At 39.0% G+C, this 21,847-nt stretch overlaps 2 protein-coding genes and 1 long non-coding RNA gene across 5 annotated transcripts; all 3 read left to right on the plus strand.

Moving 5' to 3' along the window:
* Nucleotides 1-1,425: 1,425 nt before the first annotated feature.
* Nucleotides 1,426-3,983, plus strand: LOC112568249. Its single transcript, XR_003100044.1, has 6 exons — nucleotides 1,426-1,717; nucleotides 1,984-2,171; nucleotides 2,363-2,440; nucleotides 2,671-2,786; nucleotides 3,242-3,286; nucleotides 3,747-3,983. It is a non-coding gene; the product is annotated as an uncharacterized LOC112568249 (long non-coding RNA).
* Nucleotides 3,984-5,790: 1,807 nt separating this feature from the next.
* Nucleotides 5,791-10,046, plus strand: LOC112569551. Of its 3 annotated transcripts, none has more exons than XM_025247359.1 (9): nucleotides 5,791-6,177; nucleotides 6,708-6,855; nucleotides 7,075-7,194; nucleotides 7,463-7,650; nucleotides 8,018-8,089; nucleotides 8,569-8,703; nucleotides 9,029-9,235; nucleotides 9,580-9,627; nucleotides 9,919-10,046. In XM_025247359.1, exons 5-9 carry the CDS (start codon nucleotides 8,020-8,022, stop codon nucleotides 10,029-10,031), a joined length of 573 nt encoding a protein of 190 aa, XP_025103144.1. In that variant the 5' UTR covers nucleotides 5,791-6,177; nucleotides 6,708-6,855; nucleotides 7,075-7,194; nucleotides 7,463-7,650; nucleotides 8,018-8,019; the 3' UTR covers nucleotides 10,032-10,046. The 3 variants fall into 3 exon arrangements, 2 of the variants coding, with proteins under 2 accessions (XP_025103144.1, XP_025103143.1); XM_025247358.1 differs by having other exon boundaries at nucleotides 6,708-6,835; XR_003100458.1 differs by having other exon boundaries at nucleotides 5,792-6,177; nucleotides 6,708-6,835; nucleotides 9,569-9,627; nucleotides 9,919-10,027.
* A 9,655-nt stretch (nucleotides 10,047-19,701) lies between these two features.
* Nucleotides 19,702-21,764, plus strand: LOC112568455. Its single transcript, XM_025245760.1, has 4 exons — nucleotides 19,702-20,357; nucleotides 20,580-20,714; nucleotides 21,037-21,237; nucleotides 21,622-21,764. The coding sequence occupies exons 1-4, from the start codon at nucleotides 20,288-20,290 to the stop codon at nucleotides 21,762-21,764; spliced, it is 549 nt and encodes a 182-aa protein (XP_025101545.1). The 5' UTR covers nucleotides 19,702-20,287.
* Nucleotides 21,765-21,847: the final 83 nt, after the last annotated feature.

A 21,847-nucleotide genomic window follows, 5' to 3' on the forward strand; every position in this document is an offset into this window, starting at 1 on the left:
CTTATCAAATTTCTGTGTCTCAGTGGGAGGCACTTACCAAGTAATTCCTGAAAACCTAAAAAGTTCACCATTTCTAAAGAGTGTTGATGAGGCATAACCTATGATGATCATATTACCTGCAAAGCCTGGCTAGCTTGAATAAATCATGCTGTACAGGAACATGTAATAAAAGATTTGTCAGTGAATGAAGACAAGATATCAGATAGGTGCCGAGCCAAAAAAAAAAATATGAACGCACGGAGTCTGTGCCAAGTCCTGTCATACACTTGTGTCTCAAAGTCAAATAAAACTGTAAAGTTAGACAGCAAGTTTGCCTACTTGTGATATTTCTAAACTCACATTTATTTTATGTTTGAACAAATTACATTAACATGTTTTAAATATAACAAAACTAGAATTATAATCTCTTTCTTTCTCTCTCTCATCACACACACACACCCCACTCGATGTTAATGATGATGTTGATAAAGACAACTACGATGATAACCACTTCAGTATGTCTTGGGAAGAGACAATCTGTGTGTGTTTGTGTACGGATAAGTGTTTGAATAAATATGCGTGGCTTTAGTTGCTGGTCGAGTTCTCTGGGAAGACTAGAATGGTAATTTCACAATCAAGGTTTGTAATGTAGGAAGATATAATTAATTTGTCTCAGAGTGCATGCATCCCTACTTGTCTACATAACGTGTGGATGTGTTTGTGTTTGTGTGCATGTGCATGGATTTATACTGCCCTTGATCTAGTTTCTTTCACACAGTTCTTCCTTCTTTGTACAAGGAAGTATATATTATAATGACTTGCAATTTGATTGGTGGGTTTTAGATTTCTAGCCCGTTACAGGAACTGCGTCGGCGCTCAAGTCAACTGGGTGAAGGCGGGTAGAGCGGATGACTAGATCAGACATTCCTGACACTCGCCAACAGCACCCTGGGTAGTTGCCGCATACTGCAAACATGTAATCCGTGAGTAACATGTCTTTTCATATCCTCAAACTTTACTCAGCAATTAATTAAACAAAGCTGGATCAAAGGAAACGGCTCTAGATATGTTTAAGAGCACATCTCATAATTTTAATTTACAAAAAATTCTTCAATCAACGGCAGTACAGCCATTAACTTTAGACTACATACCTACAAGTGAACTAATCGACAGCCGCTGGTAAGCTGACTCTCACAAATGTTTGATTGTATTGATGTGAATTTTATTGTTAGTTAAAGGTACAAAAGAAAAATGCAGCGCATGGAATCATTCTATCGTGGAGACATCCCACGAAAGACTTCTTGGAATCTTTTCGATACTCCTCATAGTCTTCCCTGGGTGTGACTCAAACGGTATGGGGTGCAGTGCGAACCTTTCCATGTGAAAAATGTGTACTTAACACAATATATTAAAAAGATTGTCAATACTAATGATGCCTGTATTTAAGGATTTATACTATTGCAGAAGAGCAGAGAGATATATAGGAGAAAGACGTGAAGGAAGGAACAAAAAAGGATTCTTGTCTTTCTCCTTATCTCTTTGCCCTTCTGTATCTCTTTATCATAGTGCATCCTTTCACAGTTGTTACATTGTACAACCTAACTTGGATTTAACAGTTTTTTTGATTTAAATTTCTGTTTTTTCTGTATTTATGCAGAGGAAACAAGACTGACATGCATGTTTGGTGAGGACATGAACGAAAGAAGACAAGCTTTTAAGCTTCTTGATGAAAAGTCAGGTATGTACAGATTTACTAACAGACTCACCCACTACCAACATGCACACACGGCACTGAATGTATATTTAACTAGATATATTCACTTATGTCTACCTATTTGTCAACATGCAGGGTTAGATATCAGTAGTAAATACATGTATCAGAATACAGAAATACTGTTTATTATGAAATTTAAATTACACATATAATTAAAAATTTTGAAGAGCTATCTCATAAACAAAACTAATGATGACATGAAGTAAATATTATTTCCAATGTTCTTGAAGTGACTGCACTAAAATGCAACTGGAAACAAGGGAATCTGTGGTGCGTTGTGAGTGAGGTTACATCTACGACTGGAAAATATCGGACACTGTCACCGTCCGGAGACACCAACGATCGGAGTCACCAACATGTTCTTGTTTTCTAGTTGATGCTGACAACACTGAATATGAAAGACCCTGTATTTCTGAGGGTAAGTTTGGGTAATGAAGGCACAGTTGTGTCGAATTTTTGATAAGGACTATAAGAGATGCAGGACTGCTTCCATCATGGCATTATTTTTAAAAGTCTTTTACATTGGACAAATAATATTAGAAAATGCATGAGTAGCATAGTGTGTTCGGGTGATTACATTTGTTACTTATTTTATGGTCATCTGTCCAGATGGGAATACTGAAGCAAGTTCCAGGCGAACATCAAAAGTTCCTGAACACATTCCTTCAACTGTTCCTGAAATAAAAGGTACTACAGCCTATCGGAGAAAGGATCTGAAGGAAGATTCGAGAACAATTGTTTTTCTACACTCACACACATCACTATGTTAGGACAGGCAGGGGAGGTGGAGCTAGACACAACCCAAATAATCAAAATAGGTAGTTAAAGTCCGAATAAAATATAAATAACTAAACACGCTTAGTTTTTATGTTTCTGCAAGAGAAGGCTCTCAGCATATGTTTTATTTCATTCATCAGACCAAACCCAGACTTCGCAGATAATGCAGGGTGGAGTGTCCATGTGATCATCCTTCTGGTGTATCCACCGCACTGATATCCATTTTTGCTGCCACGGTGGTCTTCGTTCTGGCATTGTGAGTAAAGTCTTGAACTTCTGTACTTCTAGCTTTACAGCTTTACAGTAAACATTAGTTTTAAACTCTTGCACTCTGTGCTTTTAGTTATACAGTTTATATTAAACAGTTTTAGTGTATCAAAAATAATATTGTTTAACAATTGCTAATTGTTGTTTGTTACTGCTGTATAACATTTCTATTGTTGAGTTCCTGATATCATAAAATATTTTATTATATTGACTGCCTTTAGTTACTATATGAAACATTAACTTTAAACATACTGCCAACGATTTATCAAACTTTGATTTTAGCTTTTAGCAATATTTTTTACACTTATATGTCATACTCTTCTACTGTCGTCAATTAAAGCAGTTTTATTACCGGGATAGTTTTATCTAAAGAAACATTTCAAAATACCCATCATGGGTCAATGTTTTTTTTTTTCATTAGTGTGAAATTTTTAACAATTTCAGAAAACGTCTTCGCCGTCGCGCTTCTGACAAAACTTCACAGGGGAAGTAAGTCGCATTTATCCTGTAAAACAAAAATATAACCAGTATTTCTAAAAGTAAAAGAAAATGGTATATTATTCACTTTTGGTAAATGTAAAGATAACTGTCCAATACCTTTGACTATTTTGAATGTTAAATTGTCAGTGGTTAACCGTGGCTAGGGCACTACGGACAGTGAACAACAATTATATTCCTCTGTCTATCTTCCTTGAAAAAATCCAGTCTCCTACAGGCTGTCAGTCTGGGGAATATTTCCGAGACGAGTTAAGACAGAACTTTAGCCCAAAGGACACCGAGCATCCTCTATAATGATGCCTTGTTTACTCTCTTCTTTCTGTTAAATAATGATAAATAATAGTATTGTAATATTGCGATGATGTATCATTTCATGAAGCATTTAAGATTTTTTCAGAAAGCAATATTGTAAGTACATTTGTAACCTTTATTTTTGGGTGGTGTGTTTCAGACTTCTTCGAAACAATCATGAGAATAATAATGGTAATAAGGCTGCAGACGTCTAAATCCCAGTCATCTGCTATCCTGAGCCTCATGGTGTCTCAACACCAAGCATTGTGTCAAGTGTTTGTTTATATCTATCAGAGACTGATACTTTTTGTACATCATTTATATCGAGAAGTCTTGCTGCTGGCTTACATACAGTCGCCTTCTACAGAGAGAAGAGAAGACAATGAAGGAAGATTTTTAGAACTGGACAAAAATTGTAATGTGCTTCCAACGAATCAGCCCTTTACACATTAGTCGGACACCCATAACAACAACACAATGAATATTGCACTATTCTCATTGTTCTCTTTCTCACACACAAACATACCATATTAACTCACACACATATAACTCAGTCATGTGCAGGTTGGTTCTCTCAGACAGTTTGTTTTTGGTAGAGATACTGAAAATTACTGTCTGGTGTTACTCCAGCTCGTATACATTCTTTAGACAAAAGGTTTTGTCTCCCATTCTCTTCTTTACGAAGGCAGAGATGCCGTTGTAACAGGAGAGCAAACTCTTTCACTGCAAAACACAAATGTTTTCAGACATTTTAAAATAGAAAATATAGAAGTCACAGACATACACCAAAGGAGACGAAGGATGAGAGGTAGACTCTTTATTTCATGTGCTCCTCTTCGATACTCCAATTATAATGTTGTTATATGTTCGTTGCTGTTTCCATAAACCCTAAATAAATTCTGTTTGAAATATAATTCTTTATAGATTTCTTTAGAAATGATTTCTATATGTTCCTTCTATTGTGTGACATCGTTTGACTGCTATCAGATCAGTCTTTATCCCAACATTGTAAGCCTTGCTTTAAAAAAAAATACAAATTTTTATAAAATGAATGACGGCTTATAAAATTCTAAGACATCAACTGAACTTGTATTCAAAAGTAAACTCACGTTGTACCTAATGAGAGAATTGTGTAAAGTTATCTCTACAATATTCCACTTTGGTAATTTAATAATAATTATTATTAAAGTCCTATAACGTCTTACGAAATATAGATATTGGCTCTGTATTACTGGTATGTCTGTATTTGTGTGGAAGAAATTTATTCTAGTAATACATTATACAATGACAAAGACGGACGAGATGTTATTACGGTAAAGAATGAGGAAAATGTAAGAATCAGAAGAAAGTTTAAAAAAATATAAAACTTACATTGAAAAAGGTATAAATAGGAAAAGATGAGCACTATAAGGTAAAAGCATTGAAAAATAAAAAGAAGAAATTCAAGATTAAACTAAAATATGTAATATTTCCCATTCTCTTCATTGCAAAGGCAGAGATTATTTACGTTTATAAAGAATGATCTTTATACACACAGAGAAACATTTTTCGCAAAACTGCCAAATTCATACAATTTATGTCGCGCGTGCGTGGAAACACACACACTCACTCACACTCTTACTAGAATATTACATTTTGCGTTCGTGTACACAAAATACAAAGATCTAGGACAGTTGTACGTTCTGTAAGTATCCTTCTCTGTTTCGTTTTTCTGTCTTATTTACCGTCTAAAATTAATCCAAAATGTTGTCTACTTTCTAAAACACTACAGATCATGAAGAACAAATGAGTGTATGTTGTAACTGCATTTATGTATTTTGTACCACCATCACCACCACCACCACCACCACCGTCATCACCGGCTCTCCGAACATCTGTTACGGGCACGAACTTACCGAATAAAGAAAATTGTCATTTTCATTGTCTTACAGAATATACTAATACATATTCACACGTTTAATACACACAAATACCTCAGATCAAACACGTGCACACAGCAATACATGAACTCTATCAAAACTACACAAACACTTTAAGAAACTAAGCCCAATGTAGTTTGAAGGTTGTCAACGATGACCAGACATGACCAGTCAATTCGTTTCAGGACTTTGTTTTCGAAGAACAACAATCCTAGCAGGTCTCGAGTGCATGTACTACTCGAGGAAATAACATTCAACTAACTCCTCACACTGCTATTGAGGTACGGCAGGCTCACATAGCCGTTGATATGTTTATCGTGTTCTGCGCATTGATAACCAAATATCACGTACCCGGGGTGGCGACACGTAACACGTCTCCTGCCACTCAGTCAACATGGCATGATGTCACTGTTATCAACACTGCCGTCTAGTCACACATCAAAGGCTTTTTCTCAGAAATGACTTCCTTGGGACCTCCGGGTACATACCTAGGTAAGTCTTTCTCCTACCCGCGCCTCAAACGCTTCAATGAACTCTTCTGCATTTTATTGACTGTGGGAGGGGGCGTGTTTCATTTTTTTTTACAATTTTCTGAAACACATTAGCTAAACTTTCTGCAGTGGTGTCATGGAGTTTAGTTGAACGAAGTTCAGATGTGCCACTGAACATTAGGTAAGGTACATTTTACCTGTGTTGTCAACACAGATAGGTATTCAGGTCACCTTACATATTTACAGCGCAGAGAAGGTTTAACTTGTAGCGCCGGTGAATCGCTCATCGTTCAATGTTTAAAAATGTTATATTGTAATTTACTTTTACTGACAATATGTGTGTTGGTACTGTTGTTTATGTGTTCATTGTGTTATTTTTATTATCTTTATTGTTCTCCTCCCCTACTCGCTCTTTCTTTGCCCGTCTACTTTCTCGGTCTTTCTTTTTGTTTGTCAGTCCACCAGCAACTTTCGGTTTCTTCATTGCTCTTGAATTTCTGTCCGTCCGAATATTTTTCTGTTGTCTCTTTCTGCATTATCTGTCTTCAGGTGTCTGTCTTTCAGTGTCTGTAAAAAAAACTGGCGGTGAATGCATCTAACAGATCGAAAATGGTTGCCATTGTCAACAGCCTCTGTATACGGTAGAACAACTAACATGTTTACCTGATGTCATTTAGCTCATTTTCATACTTTAATAACATATATTTTCAGAAGAAACAATGGGAAAAGAAAATGCGGGTGGAGACATCTAAAGGTGTGGTCAAGCAGACACACAGACCGCATCCATGCAGACTGCACTGGGTCCTCCTCCTGGTCACTAGCTTGACCTTCTGTACCCTGTATGTTACTGGCACTTTAGGTTTGAATATATATTAGAGTTACTTTTGGTGTACTGAAGTCTCGAAAGTACATCATCATCATCATCATCCATCATCATCATCGTCGTTGTCGTCGTCGTCATCATCATCTAGTATATGCTATACGTATAAGTTCGGACATATTGCGATGTGCTAAGTTCCTGTATTGTAAAGAATGCTGTATTTATTGCAGTTATGTCGTTCCTTGTGTTGTTGTAAAGGTATTTCAGCAAACGTGTGTCCAAGTTCATCTTGCAGTCGGCTGGCTTCACTCACTTGCACGTTTAGTGAGGATGTTCGCGAGAATCGACGAGATTTCAAGATCGTCGATAAACATTCAGGTACTGTCTTTATCTTGTTTTCTTTTTACACTCTTTCCTTCTTTCTTCTTTCTTCAGTTTTTTTTAATGAATCATAAAAATACGTTCACTTTTTGAAGTCTATTACTTTATAAAATAAACAGTTTAACAAATCACAAATTGAATCGATTTGGTTTCAATGTATGTTTTTGTCAAATATTATACAACATATAAGAAAATGCGATATTTTTAGTGAACAATATTTAGTCAAATAGTATATCTATAACACATATGCATTCGATATTTTCAGTGACTGCACTTAAATGCATGTGGAGAAACGATGAGTCGTACTGTCATGTGGAGCAGGCTACCGTTACAACTGGACTGTGACAGACAGTGTCACCATCCAGAAGCCTTATGACACACAACTGCCAACATGTTCGTGCTACATTGTCAGTGCAGACAAAAGTGATCATGAACGACCGTGCAGTGTTGAAGGTAACACAGATGATAGTGTGTGGACAAGAAGTAAATAAAGACTGTGTAAACTCATCTTGTCATTTTTACATATCATGTATCGTGGATGACTGTCTAAGCTTCACTTGATTAATTAGGGTTTAAAAGTGACAGGATTTGTTTACTGCACAATAAATATTTATTATTATGCATTTGTATGAAAATTTAGCGAGTCCGTGATCGTGAAAGTTGTTGTGGGAGGAAAGAATAGAGAAAAATATGTAAGTGAGCTACTTACAAGTAGCCAGTCATTTTTTAGCGTATTACGATAGGTCGGGTGCTACATAGAATCTGTCATTTACAACTTTAAATAAATTTTATTTATTTAAAAAAATTAATATAACTCTAGACATGACCGTGGAGCAAGCGGCCCAAAACAACCAAACAGCAGGAGACAGACAGTTGCTGGCGTACGGCGCAAGTATGTAAAGTTTTATACATAACACTGGCAACACTTCTTATCTGTCTTCTTATCAAAAGTAATATCTGTCATATCTCTTAGCTTTAAAGTAAAAATAAATTTTGTGAATGAGGCATTTAAGGTTACCGACCTCCAATTGTCCACTTTAACGCCTTTTATAATAACCATTACCTAGAATTCACTTCTATTTAAAAACTTGATTGACCACATTCTTTTTGTTCAGTTTTCTTCTCTCCCCAACAGTTTTGTCAGTCTTAATTATTGTTATCCGATTTTGGTGCCAGCTCTCCTATTTTAATAAGAGTGAAAATTATATTATTTAAAATGACCGTTGACCGTTGATTATTTGAAACTTTCCATAACAGTCTGTGTCTATTAGACATGGTTTTGGCTGTGTATACAGAATGTGTATTAATAATTCTTACATAATAGAGGGGAGAAAAAATTAAAAATAGCTTTTAGTAACCGATACTTTGCAGAAGACCGGGCAGTGTGTGACATCCCACCTACAGATGTAAACAGCACCGTGACACTAACATGTTATTTCCCTGCTGATGTCAGTGTAAACAAGAAGAATTTCATTGTGTATCACTCAGTCACTACTCAAGCCCCAGGTAAAGTCTGCACACTTCTCTGTCTGTGTGTCTGTCAGGCCGCCATTTACTTCTAACTCTAAAGTGAATAAAGTTGCTTTTTTAAAATAAATCTGAGCTTAACATCCCATAAACACTACAATCTTTTTAGTTACATTTTTATTTATTTACAATAGAAAATATTTTTAGTTTAGTAAAAGAAGAAGTCACATGGTGTCTTACATAATTTTCGGCTGTAGATGTAATCTACTAATTCAATGTTCAGGTTAGATGTCAGTTAAAATTTGAATCTCAGAGAAGCTTTCCTTTTTTTCCCCTTCCTTTCTTTCTGTTGTTTTCATTACAGTTGCTGTTATAAATGCAACATGGTATGAAGGCCAGTACCTGTTTTCTCTCGCCCCCGGCTTTGGTCTGGAGGGCTCTCAGTCGGATGGTCGTGCCTTCACCTTTTACATACTGCAGGTCAGCAAGGGTCACAATGGAATGTACTCCTGCAATCCTGATGGGTATCACGACGGTGACATCAAGGGATGTGAACTGGTCCTAAACAAGAGTATCTATATTTTTCTACATCTTATTCTAAAATAAATCTAGTATCGTGTGAAATCTACATTTGCAGGAAAGCGTGTTCTTCCTAGTTATGGAAAGCAAAGAGTTGAAATTTTTAGTTAAAAAAAGCTGTAACATAGAAATACAATTTTCTTACTAACATGCGCAAGTAGTTTGTCTGGCTAAACCGGTAATCAATATCTTCAAAAACTGTAATTCTATTTTTTTATATCTGGAATTGTCATTTACAGCAGACGGTTTAATATCATTTCATAACTGGAACTTAACACAAGAATTATTTATCTCAATATGCCAAACAATACCGAACTGTTTGTAGGTCTGTTTCAGGTGGAAGTGAATCAGTAGACAGCCATGAACAGAAAGGAAACAGCACAGGTACATCTTTTCTTTTTTCAAAATGATTGTTTTAATGGTTTCAAATTCTTTTCAACTCTAAAACTGAATTTATTGATATTTGTCTAAGGCAAGGGAGACAAATCATAGTCACGTGTCTGGATGTGCTGCTTAGTGAGCTGTGAACGACCAGTGAACTGTTGTTGTGCGACTGATACATAGAGGCAAAGAGTAAACTGTGAGAAAACAGACACTAAAGACAAAACAAGTAGTATAAGACATGGCTGTCATTAATTCAAACATTAAAAAAGTAAATTTCTTCCATTCTTTCAGACTGCTCTAATCATTCTAAGACGACAGACATTTATTTCATTTTATTTATCATCGCCACCGTCTTATCCGTCTGCATTCCTCTCGTTTGTCTGATCTTCGTATTGCGCAGGTAAGCAGGAAATACTAGTTAATTTAAATTTAAATATTGTATAAACAGTAAACCCTCAAAGAGCTGTTCCCCTATAAAATGCAAAAGACGATTGTCCAAGAGAGTCTCAGACTCAAGTGTCAGAAGACTTTAAAGTTTTCTACACTTCTAGATATAAATGTAAGAGGCTATTCTTATTATTCAGCTGTGATCTACATTTACAGGCCAATTCAAATTAAAACCAGAAAAATGTATTAAAGAAATATATTCCTCCTATTGATATTTTAACGATAAAATAATGTATCCTTTCAATTCTATTTCCAGAAAAATCAACTCTTGCAATTGTGTAAAGGATAAAAGAGAAACGACGGGCCCTCAAGCAACACAAGAATCCCTCTCACAAGTAGAAAACACTGGTGAGTTATTCATCCTTTTTATCATTCCTTCCTACAATTTTTCGTCCTTCGGCTATTTTTTCTTCGTCAGCAAAATGTAAACATTATTTTCTTTTTTTTTTTAAGGGAGTAACAGCTAAGTCTCTAATTAAAAACAGTGTTTATCCCCTTTTGCGAACATAAATGTTGAGTTAGGTACCAAAGTTATTCATTTACTTGCTTCTGTTATTGTCTTTCCCGTCATCGTAATCATCCTCCTCGTTGTCGACATTCCTTAGACTTAGCTGCATTTTTTTAGTTTCTTCTGTATTTATTTTGTGTAATAATGTCTTTTATTGATGGAACATTTTCTGACAGACCCTATGGACCGACAGACAGGAGGATCTCGGGACTGATCCTCCACTACAACGACTCTGGGGCTCGTGACGATGTGATCTTTTATTGACGAGAAATCTGTGTCTATGGCAACTGTTGTTACAAGAATTAAATTATTTATATTGGATATAACACTTTGTTGTACTTAATACATTATACATAATAAATTATATATTTTATACTATTTTGATACTCTTGTGATAAATGGTCCGATGCCAGTGTTTGTTACTCATAGCAGTCTTTATCTACATGTACCTAATATTTTTATTATCCATGTTATTAATTGTAAAGATATGTGATATAATCAACTAAATCAAGGTCTTTGTGATATTGTAGAAATCATTAACTATGATTTATTTGACTTATTTGATTCAGAAGGCTTTCTATTCATGGGTCATATTACTGTTACCGTGAAGTTGCTTGCATATGTGTCAAGAGGATTTTAAAAAATAAATTATTTTAACTGTTTTATGTACTTATATGTGCGTCTGAGCAAAATGAAGAGAAAAAAAGAACCAGCTGCTTTATTTATTTATGAAGAATTCTGATTCTTGGCTTTTATAGCAAAAGTACTACAAATAAAAAATTAAAAACTATGTTTGATACAATAAAGTACAGTTTAAAATCATTTTTTGTTATTTTTGAAGATCCAAAATTCCCTCTTTGTGTTTGTCTTTTTACTGTTTTTTTAACTATAGAATTATTCCTTCTCTGGGTCATCTCATTATTTCTTGCCTACACTGTTGCTTGCTGTTTAAGATATGAATAATATTTAATATCTCTGAAGCTTGTCTATTAAGCTACTTACCGATACAGAACACTGATTTCACATAGTCTCAGGGAAGTCTTTAGGGAAGATTCCTGTTACACATCACGGGTTACTTTCGGAATACGAGTTTATATTTACCCCACATCTCGCTGGTACAAACGAACTAATGTGTTAGAAACTCATGTGACATTGTCAGGTGCATGTCTTATTCAGAACCAACACGAGTATTTATGTATTTAAACTAATTTCACATCGCATTTCTTGCTGACATTTTGTTTCAGCTTCCTGTTTGACAATGAATGTACAAAGTTACATTCTCATGGCATAGACATCATTATACAGAGTGTTGCCTGTGTAAATCATCACTGGTATCATTCACATCAAGTAGGAATAATGTTCACATGGTGACAGTTCTCTGTTCACATCTGTCTACAAGGTGACGATACCTTAAAAATCTTAATAAGAACATCATTGACCAAACTGAAACTTTATGTTCAAAAAATTCTTGTCCTGCTGGCATCTTAAATAAATTATTGTTAATAACTTATACAATTCTTCTTCTTCTTCTTCGTCGTTCACTCAAATGGACACGCCTGCCTCCTGCACGAATGATGCTGTGCGCCGCAGGTCCTCCAGGCTGCCGTGTAGCTTCCTCAATACTGGCGTCTCATCAGTCCAAATGCGGTGCCTGAGTTCTTCGTGCATGGGACATTCTTGCAGTAGATGTGCTGTTGTCTGACTGCCTGTCTGGCACGGCACGTGGTCTGTCTGGCCGATTCGGAGCTTGGTGTAAAGGTGTAATTGAGACGGTTGTGGCCTGTCCTCAGCCTGAAAATAATTGACCTTGCTCAGCTCTTGTAAGCAGTAGTATGGTCGTTTCGGTTGAAACGTGGTGCTGCTGCAGCCACTTTTGTGCTGTTTGGCCTTGATGATGGATTTGACTTCACTGTAGGTGGTGGACTGTCTTGCTGCTCTTTTTTGGATCCTTCCTTGGCAAGAGTGTCTGCGGCTTCGTTTGCCAAAATCCCACAGTGGAGGGAATCCACTGTAAGACGACTTGCAGTCTCCGCATAAGGAGGGAGAGCAGTGGACAGGTCGTTCAGTTTCTTGTCTCTGGCAGTCTGTAAGGCCTGCAGAACAGACAGTGCGTCCGTAAAGAAGACGACGTTGTTGGAGGTGTCTGGACTGTTTTCAACGTGGGGCACCGTCTGAATGGCAACTGCTTCAGCCTTGAAGTTGGTGGAGTAGAGGCCGGTTGCGAGAGAAAGACGGTCTTCTCTTCCTCCTGGGTACCTGATGTAAATTCCGGCGCCACCATTTTTCACGGCTTGTTCGCTGACCGTCAGTGAACACGTGAGTCCATTGATCTTGTGGGAAGTTGTTGTGGATATACTCCATAGTACAGGACTTCTTCACAGCGTCTATGGAGTCTTTCTTGCTGACACCAGGGATGCCTCTGCAGTGAATCAGGGGGAAAGCAGTTTCACCTTCCATGCTGGTTTGTCCGCACAGGGGGATCTCTCTGAGTCGTGTTTCCAAGATGTCTCGTGTTTTCGTTCAAGGATCCTAGCCTGGTGGATGAAACGGCTTCCCCTTTTCAACCTTCCCTTCGTCGGCTGAGCCAGTCTGTTTCTCATGGGGTGATTTGGAAGTCTCTTGAACTTGGCGGCTTGGACGAGCATCTTTGATCACGTCGGTCCTCAAGTGATTTCCAACCCTGTGATTGTCTCCAGTTCTTGTATGGGCGTAGACCTCATGCTCCAGTGATGAGTCTGGCTGCTTGGTTCTGAACCTTGCTAACCTTCTCAAAGTTGGATTTTGCTGCTGTGCCCCATGCTGTCATGCCATACTCTAGGACTGGTCTGACCCTTCCGGTGTACAGCTTCTTGAGGATTCTGTCATCCGCGCCCCAGTTGGTGCCAGCCAACTTCTTCATAATTGCAAGTCGCACCTTGGCTCTGGCTTCGACCTTCTTGTCTGAGGCTTCCATGTAAGTCTCTTATCGAAGGTTACCCAAGGTAGGTAGGGTTGTCCTCCAGTGGGAAATCTGTCCATCGAACTTCAGAGTGGCCTTCTGTTCCCTAGTGGACAGACTAAAGATAGTGTAGGTGGTCTTTTTGGGGTTGACTTTGACAAGCCACTTTTCGTCCAGTCCTGCAGGACATTAAGCGCCTCTTGGAGTCGGTAGTTGGCAGTTGTCAGGTGTTTCTTCTGTGCACCAAAGGACCAGGTCATCTGCATAGATGGCCTCCTTGGACATTTCGGGGGAGGTCCTTGATGATGTCGTTTATGAAGACAAGGAACAGGGTAGGACTGAGTACTCCCCTTGAGGAACTCCTTCTCTCAGCGTCTTCTTTCGGCTGTATGTTCCACCAACGTGGACTCTGGCCTTCCTATTTTTCAGGTATTGAGAGATCCACTGGTACATACAGCCGTTTATGCCACACTTCTGGAGTTTCAACCTCAGTCCATCTTTCCAGACCTTGTCGAAGGCCTTTTCCATGTCTATCCACACCGTCAGCGTGTGCTTCTTGTCCTGGTAACCATCTTCGATCTTCTGGGCGATGTATGCAACTGGTCTTCAGTTGAGCGATGTTGTCTGAAGCCTGCTTGTTCTGGTGTAAGGATGTTGTTCTTTTCCAAGTGCCATGATAATCTGGTGTTGATGAGGCGCTCCATTAACTTGCCCACGCAACTGGTGAGGCTTATGGGTCTGTAACTGTCCACCTTCGCTCGGTCTTTGCCTTTCTTGTGGACGGGCACCATGTCTGCCTCTCGCCAGATTTTGTGGACATGGCCGCTGTTCCAGCTGTTGTTGAAAGTCGAGGAGTTTGGTCTTGGCTCGTGGGCCCAGTGTTTGCAGCATTTCATTGGTGACCTTATCTGGTCCAGGGATTTCTTCTGACTTAGGGTCTTAACTGCTTCTTCAAACTCTTTCATGTTGAATGGTTTGTTCATATAGTCTTCCTGGTGTTTTCGCTGATTGAATTCTCTTCTTTCTTCATGAACTTGCTGTTTCTTTTCTTCTGGTACTGTGATGTTGCTGACCTCTTCATAGCTGTCAATGAAAGCGTTTGCTGCTTTTCTACCTGTTAGCATATCTTGTGCTTTGTTGTATGACGATCGGTGCACTTCTAGTTATCTTCATCATTCATCGCCCTTGCCAGCTTCCATAACTTGTTTCCTTCTCTGTCTAGATTTAGTTCCTCTGTTCTTTTCTCTCCATCTCTTTCTTGCAGCTTCGTTGCAGGCTTTTCTGTATTTGGCGCTTGATTCTTTCAGTGCTATGTTGTTTTCTATGGTGGGGTCATTCTCAACCTTTTCCCTGATCTTGGAGACTTCATCTTCTAGTTCTTGAGTTCTTCTGTCCAGTATGGCCTATAGTTCTTTCGTGCGCCTCTTGGTATTGCTTCTGAGGCAGCTTTTAAGATCGCCTTGTTGAATGCATCGATGGCACGGTTGATGTTCTGGTCCGCCACACGTATTCCTTTGGTGTACTGGTCTGACAATGAGACGAAAGTGTCCCAGTTGGCTTTCTTGTAATTCCACCTGGTAAATGTCTTTGAATCTTGGGGCCTGTACTGCAAGTTGATGGCCAGTTTGACTGGTCTGTGGTCGCTGCCGCCTAACTGGTTCTGTACCCCTCTGGTTGTTTTCTTGGAGAGGTCGTCAGTGGCGAAAGCAAGGTCAGGGGTCGTTGAGGAGACCCATCTGCGCGAGAAGAAAGTCGGTGGGTCTTCTGGATCGTTCAACAGGATCATCTTTGCTATCGATCTGCCAGTCCTCCACTTCCTCTCCTCTATTATCCGTCTCGTCGTAGCCCCAGCAGGTTGAGTGGCTGTTGAAGTCGCCGACAGCCAAGCAGTTTTCGGCAGGGATATCAAGAGTCTGCAGGGAAAGTTCTTTGTCGGGTGGCAGTACAGGTTGAAGATAGTGAGCACAGTGCTGTCTACTGTAATCTTGACTCCATTTATTTCAGCTTGCTGATTCGTGTCCACTTGGAAATCTCTTGCTGGGATGTTATTCTTTACAAGAATCAGCACACCTCCCTTGTGTCTTCCTTCTCTGTCCATCCTGAAGGTTTGGTAACCTCTGATGGTAAATCTGTGGTTGGGGTTCAGGTGTGTTTCTTGAATACAGGCCACATCTATTTTTTCAGCATGTAGTCTTTCGGTGAGGGCTAATTTTTGTTGTAAACGCCCTCGGCGTTCCACTGTAGGATGTTGAGAGGCCTCAGGGTCTCTTCTGTGGTTGTTGTTCCTTTTTCGGCCAGTAGCCATTTCCCTCCGCCTCCGAAGCCTGGCTCCTCGCATCGGGGCGTGGTGACCACCAGTATCATGGGGTGGGCCTGTTGAGGCGCAGGGCCCGGCACTTCGCCCGCCTGGCGGACCTCACAGGCAAAGCACCATATCGTTTAGAGTGAGCGTTGTCCATTCCATGCGAGTGTCAGTGCGTTGTGCTGCCGTTAAGCGCACGATGGCCCAGCACATCCGTCTTCGGCGTCAGTTTTCTTTTCCGAGTGTCTTTCTCGTAGAGAGACTTGCCGTCCAAGGCTAACGACCATCCTCTGGCCGGGTGCAACACTTTAGTCTGGCCTCTACCCTGACAGACCTGTTCGGCTTGGTTGGACCTGCCAGGAGCACAAGGCTCCCGCCGACATAGCTCTGTGGGTCGACGAGGCACACAAGCCACCACACCACTACAAGGTAAGTTGCACCAATTGAAACAAACGTGGCAGACTTATACAATTCAAGAGTTAATAAAGGACCATTGATTTAAATATATGATATTTTTCAATAGAAAGATTAAAAACAATTTATGTTCAACTTGCGTGAATGGGTGGATTTTTAAAAAATAGAACAATCATGACAATGTAAAGTTCAGTAAATAAATACTTCCCATTTCTCCCACCTCTTATCCGCTTCTTACCATCCTGACACTCCTCCACACACACACACGCACACACATACAAACGCACACAGGCACGCACAACCACACGGACACGCACACACACACACACATGCACATCCACACCCACACATACACACACTTCCCCTTCGTTGAACCTACTCGAAGTTTCAGACTCCCAATATTCTACAGTTGTACCCACGCATCCTTACTTCTCGTATCTGACAGTATTGATAACAGCGAAGTTGGTAGTCACGACGATAATAATCACTCTAATGACTTTAATAAAGATATGAAACCTACGACAAACACAGACACTCTTACTCATCCTACATTCACACTCCTCTCTTATTATTATTTTTTAAATTTTGTCTTTTTCTTATATTGCTAATCTTAGTTTATTGTTATTCTTTATCCTTAATATTATACAATTTTTTAGTCCTAATTTGTCACCCTCTCACCTTCCTCGGATAATTTACTTCTATGAATAGACCAGACCACTAGGTTGTTCAGTTTGTTAGTTTTGTGTAGATTATTTCGGGTCTACGATTGAATGCAACATATTATATGTTGCCTGATAAACATCTCCTAACGATAACACAGGAACAGGAAACCCCACATTCAACACACAGTCAAGGGATATTCTTCCTGGTCCATCCCCTTACCCGCAGCTTGAAAACTGTGATTGTTGTCTTGATGCTCAGGATGATAGAAAATGTGTCAACAACACATGTGGATGTTTCTCGGTCTTTTAACTTTGGCAGCAGCCAGCGGTAAAGGTGAGAGAAAATCACTGAAACATTCTCTGAGTAATAGTTAAGCTGAAATCTGTGTGATTTACATTGTTTCATTTGTACTGGACATGGTTTTTGTAACTTTGTAAGAAATTTCTCAAATCCCACGTTAACCACTATTCATACACAATAGTAAATGTGCGAATAATGGCTTCTATCATCGTTATCGTCGTCTTCATTGTTGTATTGAGGTTTGTTTCGTGCTTATTCTCTTTTAGCGAGGCTTAAATAAAATCCATTTTGCAGGAAATGTCAGCAAATCATAAGATTTAATTTTCTTACATCCTTTTGATTGATCATACAGTTGTCCTCTTTCTTCTTCTCTACCCGACAACAACTCGGTATATGCCTGTCTCTCAGGTTGTGAGAAGATGTCATTGTTAACTGTCCTCTGTTTTCTCTCATTATAAAATAGCTTATTAATACAATCACCATCTCTATTTCAGGAAGGATGATAACTTGTCGGAGCTCTCCAGGTGAAAGCAATACACAAACTGAAGTCACGTTCGTTCTTCCTGAGGACGTGAATGAGACGAAAAAGAGTTTTACAGTCTACCACTACAACGACCAATCTTTTCGAAGTATGATCCATTTCATGATCTCTTTGGTACTTGCAGTTATGTCGTTGTGAAGTGAGGGCAAGTCGTTGCCCTGGGTAACATGTGGAACTCAATGACAAACGTCTTGCTTCTGAGTCAATAGAGATGTGCAGACCCGCAGATGATGTTTTACCCTTTGTTAGTTATAAAGTGGTGGCAAGGATGCCCTGGGGAGAGGAAACATAAACAGTGTCCGCGGGGTCTGAACATCGTCTGACAACTTAGGAAACAAAACATTTTTCTTGATGTCCACATTTTGCCCTGGGTAACGACTTACTCTCGCTTCATGACTGCGGCCTCAGAGAAGAGCATGAGCTGAATGTCTTCTGTCTGATGAGTGGAACAGAGAGAACAGCTACACATGCAGACCGAAGAGACCCACTCGGAGGGTAAGGTGTCGGTAGAAAATATTTTCAGTATGTCAACATAAATCTTAAAAAAAAATTGTTATTTTTAGGTAATGTCCTTCGCTGCCTCTGGAAGAGCGGAAAGCGTTTCTGTAGTGTTGCTGATGGCTACACGTTTGACTGGAAGATCTCAGCAAGCTTCGTGCTGACTATACCGTCCTTGTCCGCCCATCAGACCGGCTTCTACGCTTGTCAGATAGAAGGTTACGATGTGGAGGACATACAGCCATGTACAGTACATTTCAAACAAGGTATGCGGAACTATACACGCGCACTAAGAGCTGTTTGCTAAAATATTTCAGGCCATCATCATCATCATCCATCCATCCATCGTCCATCGTCCATCGTCCATCGTCCATCATCCATCATCCATCATCCATCATCCATCATCCATCCATCATCCATCCATCACCCATACATCATCCATCATCCATCCATCATCCATACATCATCCACTATCATCATCATCTTCATCATCTTCTTCTTTGCGATTGTAAGGCTTTGGTGCTTCCTGTATTCCAGCCACAGACTTTCAGTGTTCCTGGCAAACCAAAGCCTTCCTCTGTCATCATGGAGATAATTACAACTTCGAGATGCGTGTCACGAAATCTTTCTCCCTTGATATGTCGTCTGTATCTAATGAGATGACTGGAGTTTACTCCTGCTCCCCTCACAAATCCTACTCACTGAGGGAATTACATATTCAGGAGAAGAAGAATATTCAAGGTAATTTATTTTGTTCTATTTCTGTTTTAAACATTTTCAGACTACTAAAGATTGTATAAGAAACCATAATGTTTGTCACTCATTTGCTTGACAAAAAACTACTGTTTTAATAAGTTGTTCATTATGATACAGGCGGAACAACTTGCAACATTGGTGCAGGGATTTCGATGGGAAAGGCCACCCTAACATGTCATTTTCAGCAAGACGTTTTTCAACAAAAGAAAAATATTGCTGTTTATTACTACACAGAGAAGGCGTTTCCAGGTTATCTTCCATTAACAAATTTTTAAAATTATTTTCTCATATTTAGTCTTTAACATCCTAAAAAAATCTTACAAACATTCTACACGACTACAAAAGGGTTTGTTCTTGCTGTGTCAGACATCTTGGACCATTGTTTTGAAGGAGGTTAAGTCGTTGCCATGGGGCAGCATGGAAAACTGAAGTATAAGCGTCTTGATTGTGAAGTTATAAAGTAGTGTCCAGACCCCGATGATGTTATTTTACTCCTGGAGTCATAGTTGTGAGGTGTTGGCAAAGATACCTTGGGACAAAGAATCATGAAGTAGAATCCCGTGGGGTCTGCAAAATGGATTGTAACTTTAAAAACAAGGATCTTTTACTTGAGTTCTCCATGCTGCCCTGAGGAATCGACTTACTCTCGGTTCATCAGTATGTACCTGGTCACAAAATAATCCTCTGGATGCTTCTTGCGGCAGGTGTTGTTGTGAACTGCACGTGGACAAACGCTGAGCTCGCGTGCAGCTGTAAGTCCGGGTACCTGTGGAACAAGACTGCAGGCGGCGACCATCTGACCTTCTCGGTGTCACGGGCCACCGAGGGTCAACCAAGGATGTACGCGTGTGAAGTTCAAGGATACAACGTCAGCCTCACTAAGTCATGCTGGGACATCCTTCAGAGCGGTATCTTGAGCTGAGCTGTGCTAAATCAGACAGAATTACAATCTACTCCATTTAGTCTTAATGCACGTGTGTTTGCCTGTCTGTTTGGATGCACGCCATGTTTGACTCTTACGTCTTTCTTTCCTCTTGATTTTATTTTTTTATTTTTTTTACCTCATTTCGTTTTTTGGACTTGTCTTACACTGTCAATGCGTTTACAAACGTTAATAAAATACTTCATTTACATTCGTACTCTCTTTAATCAGAGTGTTGACACACACACACAAAATTAAGAGAGAGAGGAATAGAGCTTTTGATTAATACATTTAATTTCCGTATCAAAAATAATTGTTTTCTTATCAACTTATTGTTGAAACGAAACGACCATGCATTATTTTCAGGTGAGATGATATCAAAGACTTTTTCAGAGTCAGATAAAGCCTCACCTGACCTCAAACCCAGTTCTCCCACAGACAGTAAGTTTCAGTACTGGTGGCACAATTTTCCTAAAACCTTTAGCTTCAAAAATATGTAATATTATTTCATTTATGGGTTAAAAATGTAACGTGACTTCTGCTCGTTTGTATAACAAATGATGGCACAGATATAGAGAGTTGATAAACTTCCTCTAACTTTATCATGTGACATTTACCGGCTTACTAGTAAACATTTCATGAAATGTGACTGTCCTGTTGCAGAAAGAAACCTAACATGTTGGATTGCCTCTGCTCATTTGAAGACAACAAACTTGTTGACTTGTCTGTTCCCTGAGAACCTCAGTGGCTTCAGAAAGAGCGTCCTTGTCAGTCATCATAATAACCAGGGTTACAATGGTTAGAATTAGGATTTTTTTTGTTTGTTTTTTTTTTTTTTGATTTTTTTTGTTTGTTTGTTTGGGGTTTTTTTGGTTTGCTTGTTTTTTGTTTTTTGTTTTTGTTTTTGTTTTTTTTTGCAAAAAGTTCTTCGAGACGAAACAGTCTTCCATACGAAAGTTGTGTCACTCACTCACTAACTCACTCACTCACTTGGAGCATGATGTTATCCTACCCTGAGCTGAGTGTCTTGTTCGCTAAGTATAAAATATAAGTAAAGTAACATAAGTATAACATGAAAGCACGTATACTAGATCCAAATTTCTTATATTTTCTGGAACAGATGTTGTGGCCTTTTGTTCGTGGCTCAACAACAGCCTGCAATGCCTTACTAAAACTGGGTATACGTGGGACGCCAGTCTGTACCCAGACCGCTTGACCATTCATATACCCCGGGTGGCTGAGGAGAATATAGGAGCTACACATGTGAAGTGCCGACAAGTGAATATCAAGGGACTGTGTAGGGTGACTTCAGAGTCTGGTGGTAAGTATTTACATCATCATCATCATCATCATCATCATCATCATCATCATCATCATCATCATCATCATCATCATCATCATCATCATCATCATCATCATCATCATCATCATCATAATCATCATAATAATAATAATAATAATAATAATAATAATAATAATAACAACAACAACAACAACAACAGAGAGAGGAAAGTGCTACATTTCTACTCCAGTTTGCATGTGGGTGTGTTTTTTTCACATCTATACTTTTCCTAAATACACAATTGTTTTCACACAAAAAACCTGAAAACGAGAATGCAAGGTTTCATATAATCCAGGAAATACACATGAATACAGCATACAGCAATGACCAAAATTGAAATTAGTTTCAATCTTTCATCTGCAGGGACGTCAACAGATAAAATATTTCCTGTGTCAACAGGAAGTGGCTTAACACCCATCAACAAAACCAGTATTTCAACTGGTGAGTCCCCAAAAAAGGACAGCATTGTTTACACCGCAGATGTGGCTGATAATTATCGTTATTAATATCATCTTTTCTGTGATGATATACTAAGAAGCTTAACTTGTAAAACGAGTTCTAGATATACATTGATCTAATAGCAATGCTT

The sequence above is a fragment of the Pomacea canaliculata genome, linkage group LG7, assembly GCF_003073045.1.
Source record: "Pomacea canaliculata isolate SZHN2017 linkage group LG7, ASM307304v1, whole genome shotgun sequence".
Lineage (NCBI taxonomy): Eukaryota > Metazoa > Mollusca > Gastropoda > Architaenioglossa > Ampullariidae > Pomacea > Pomacea canaliculata.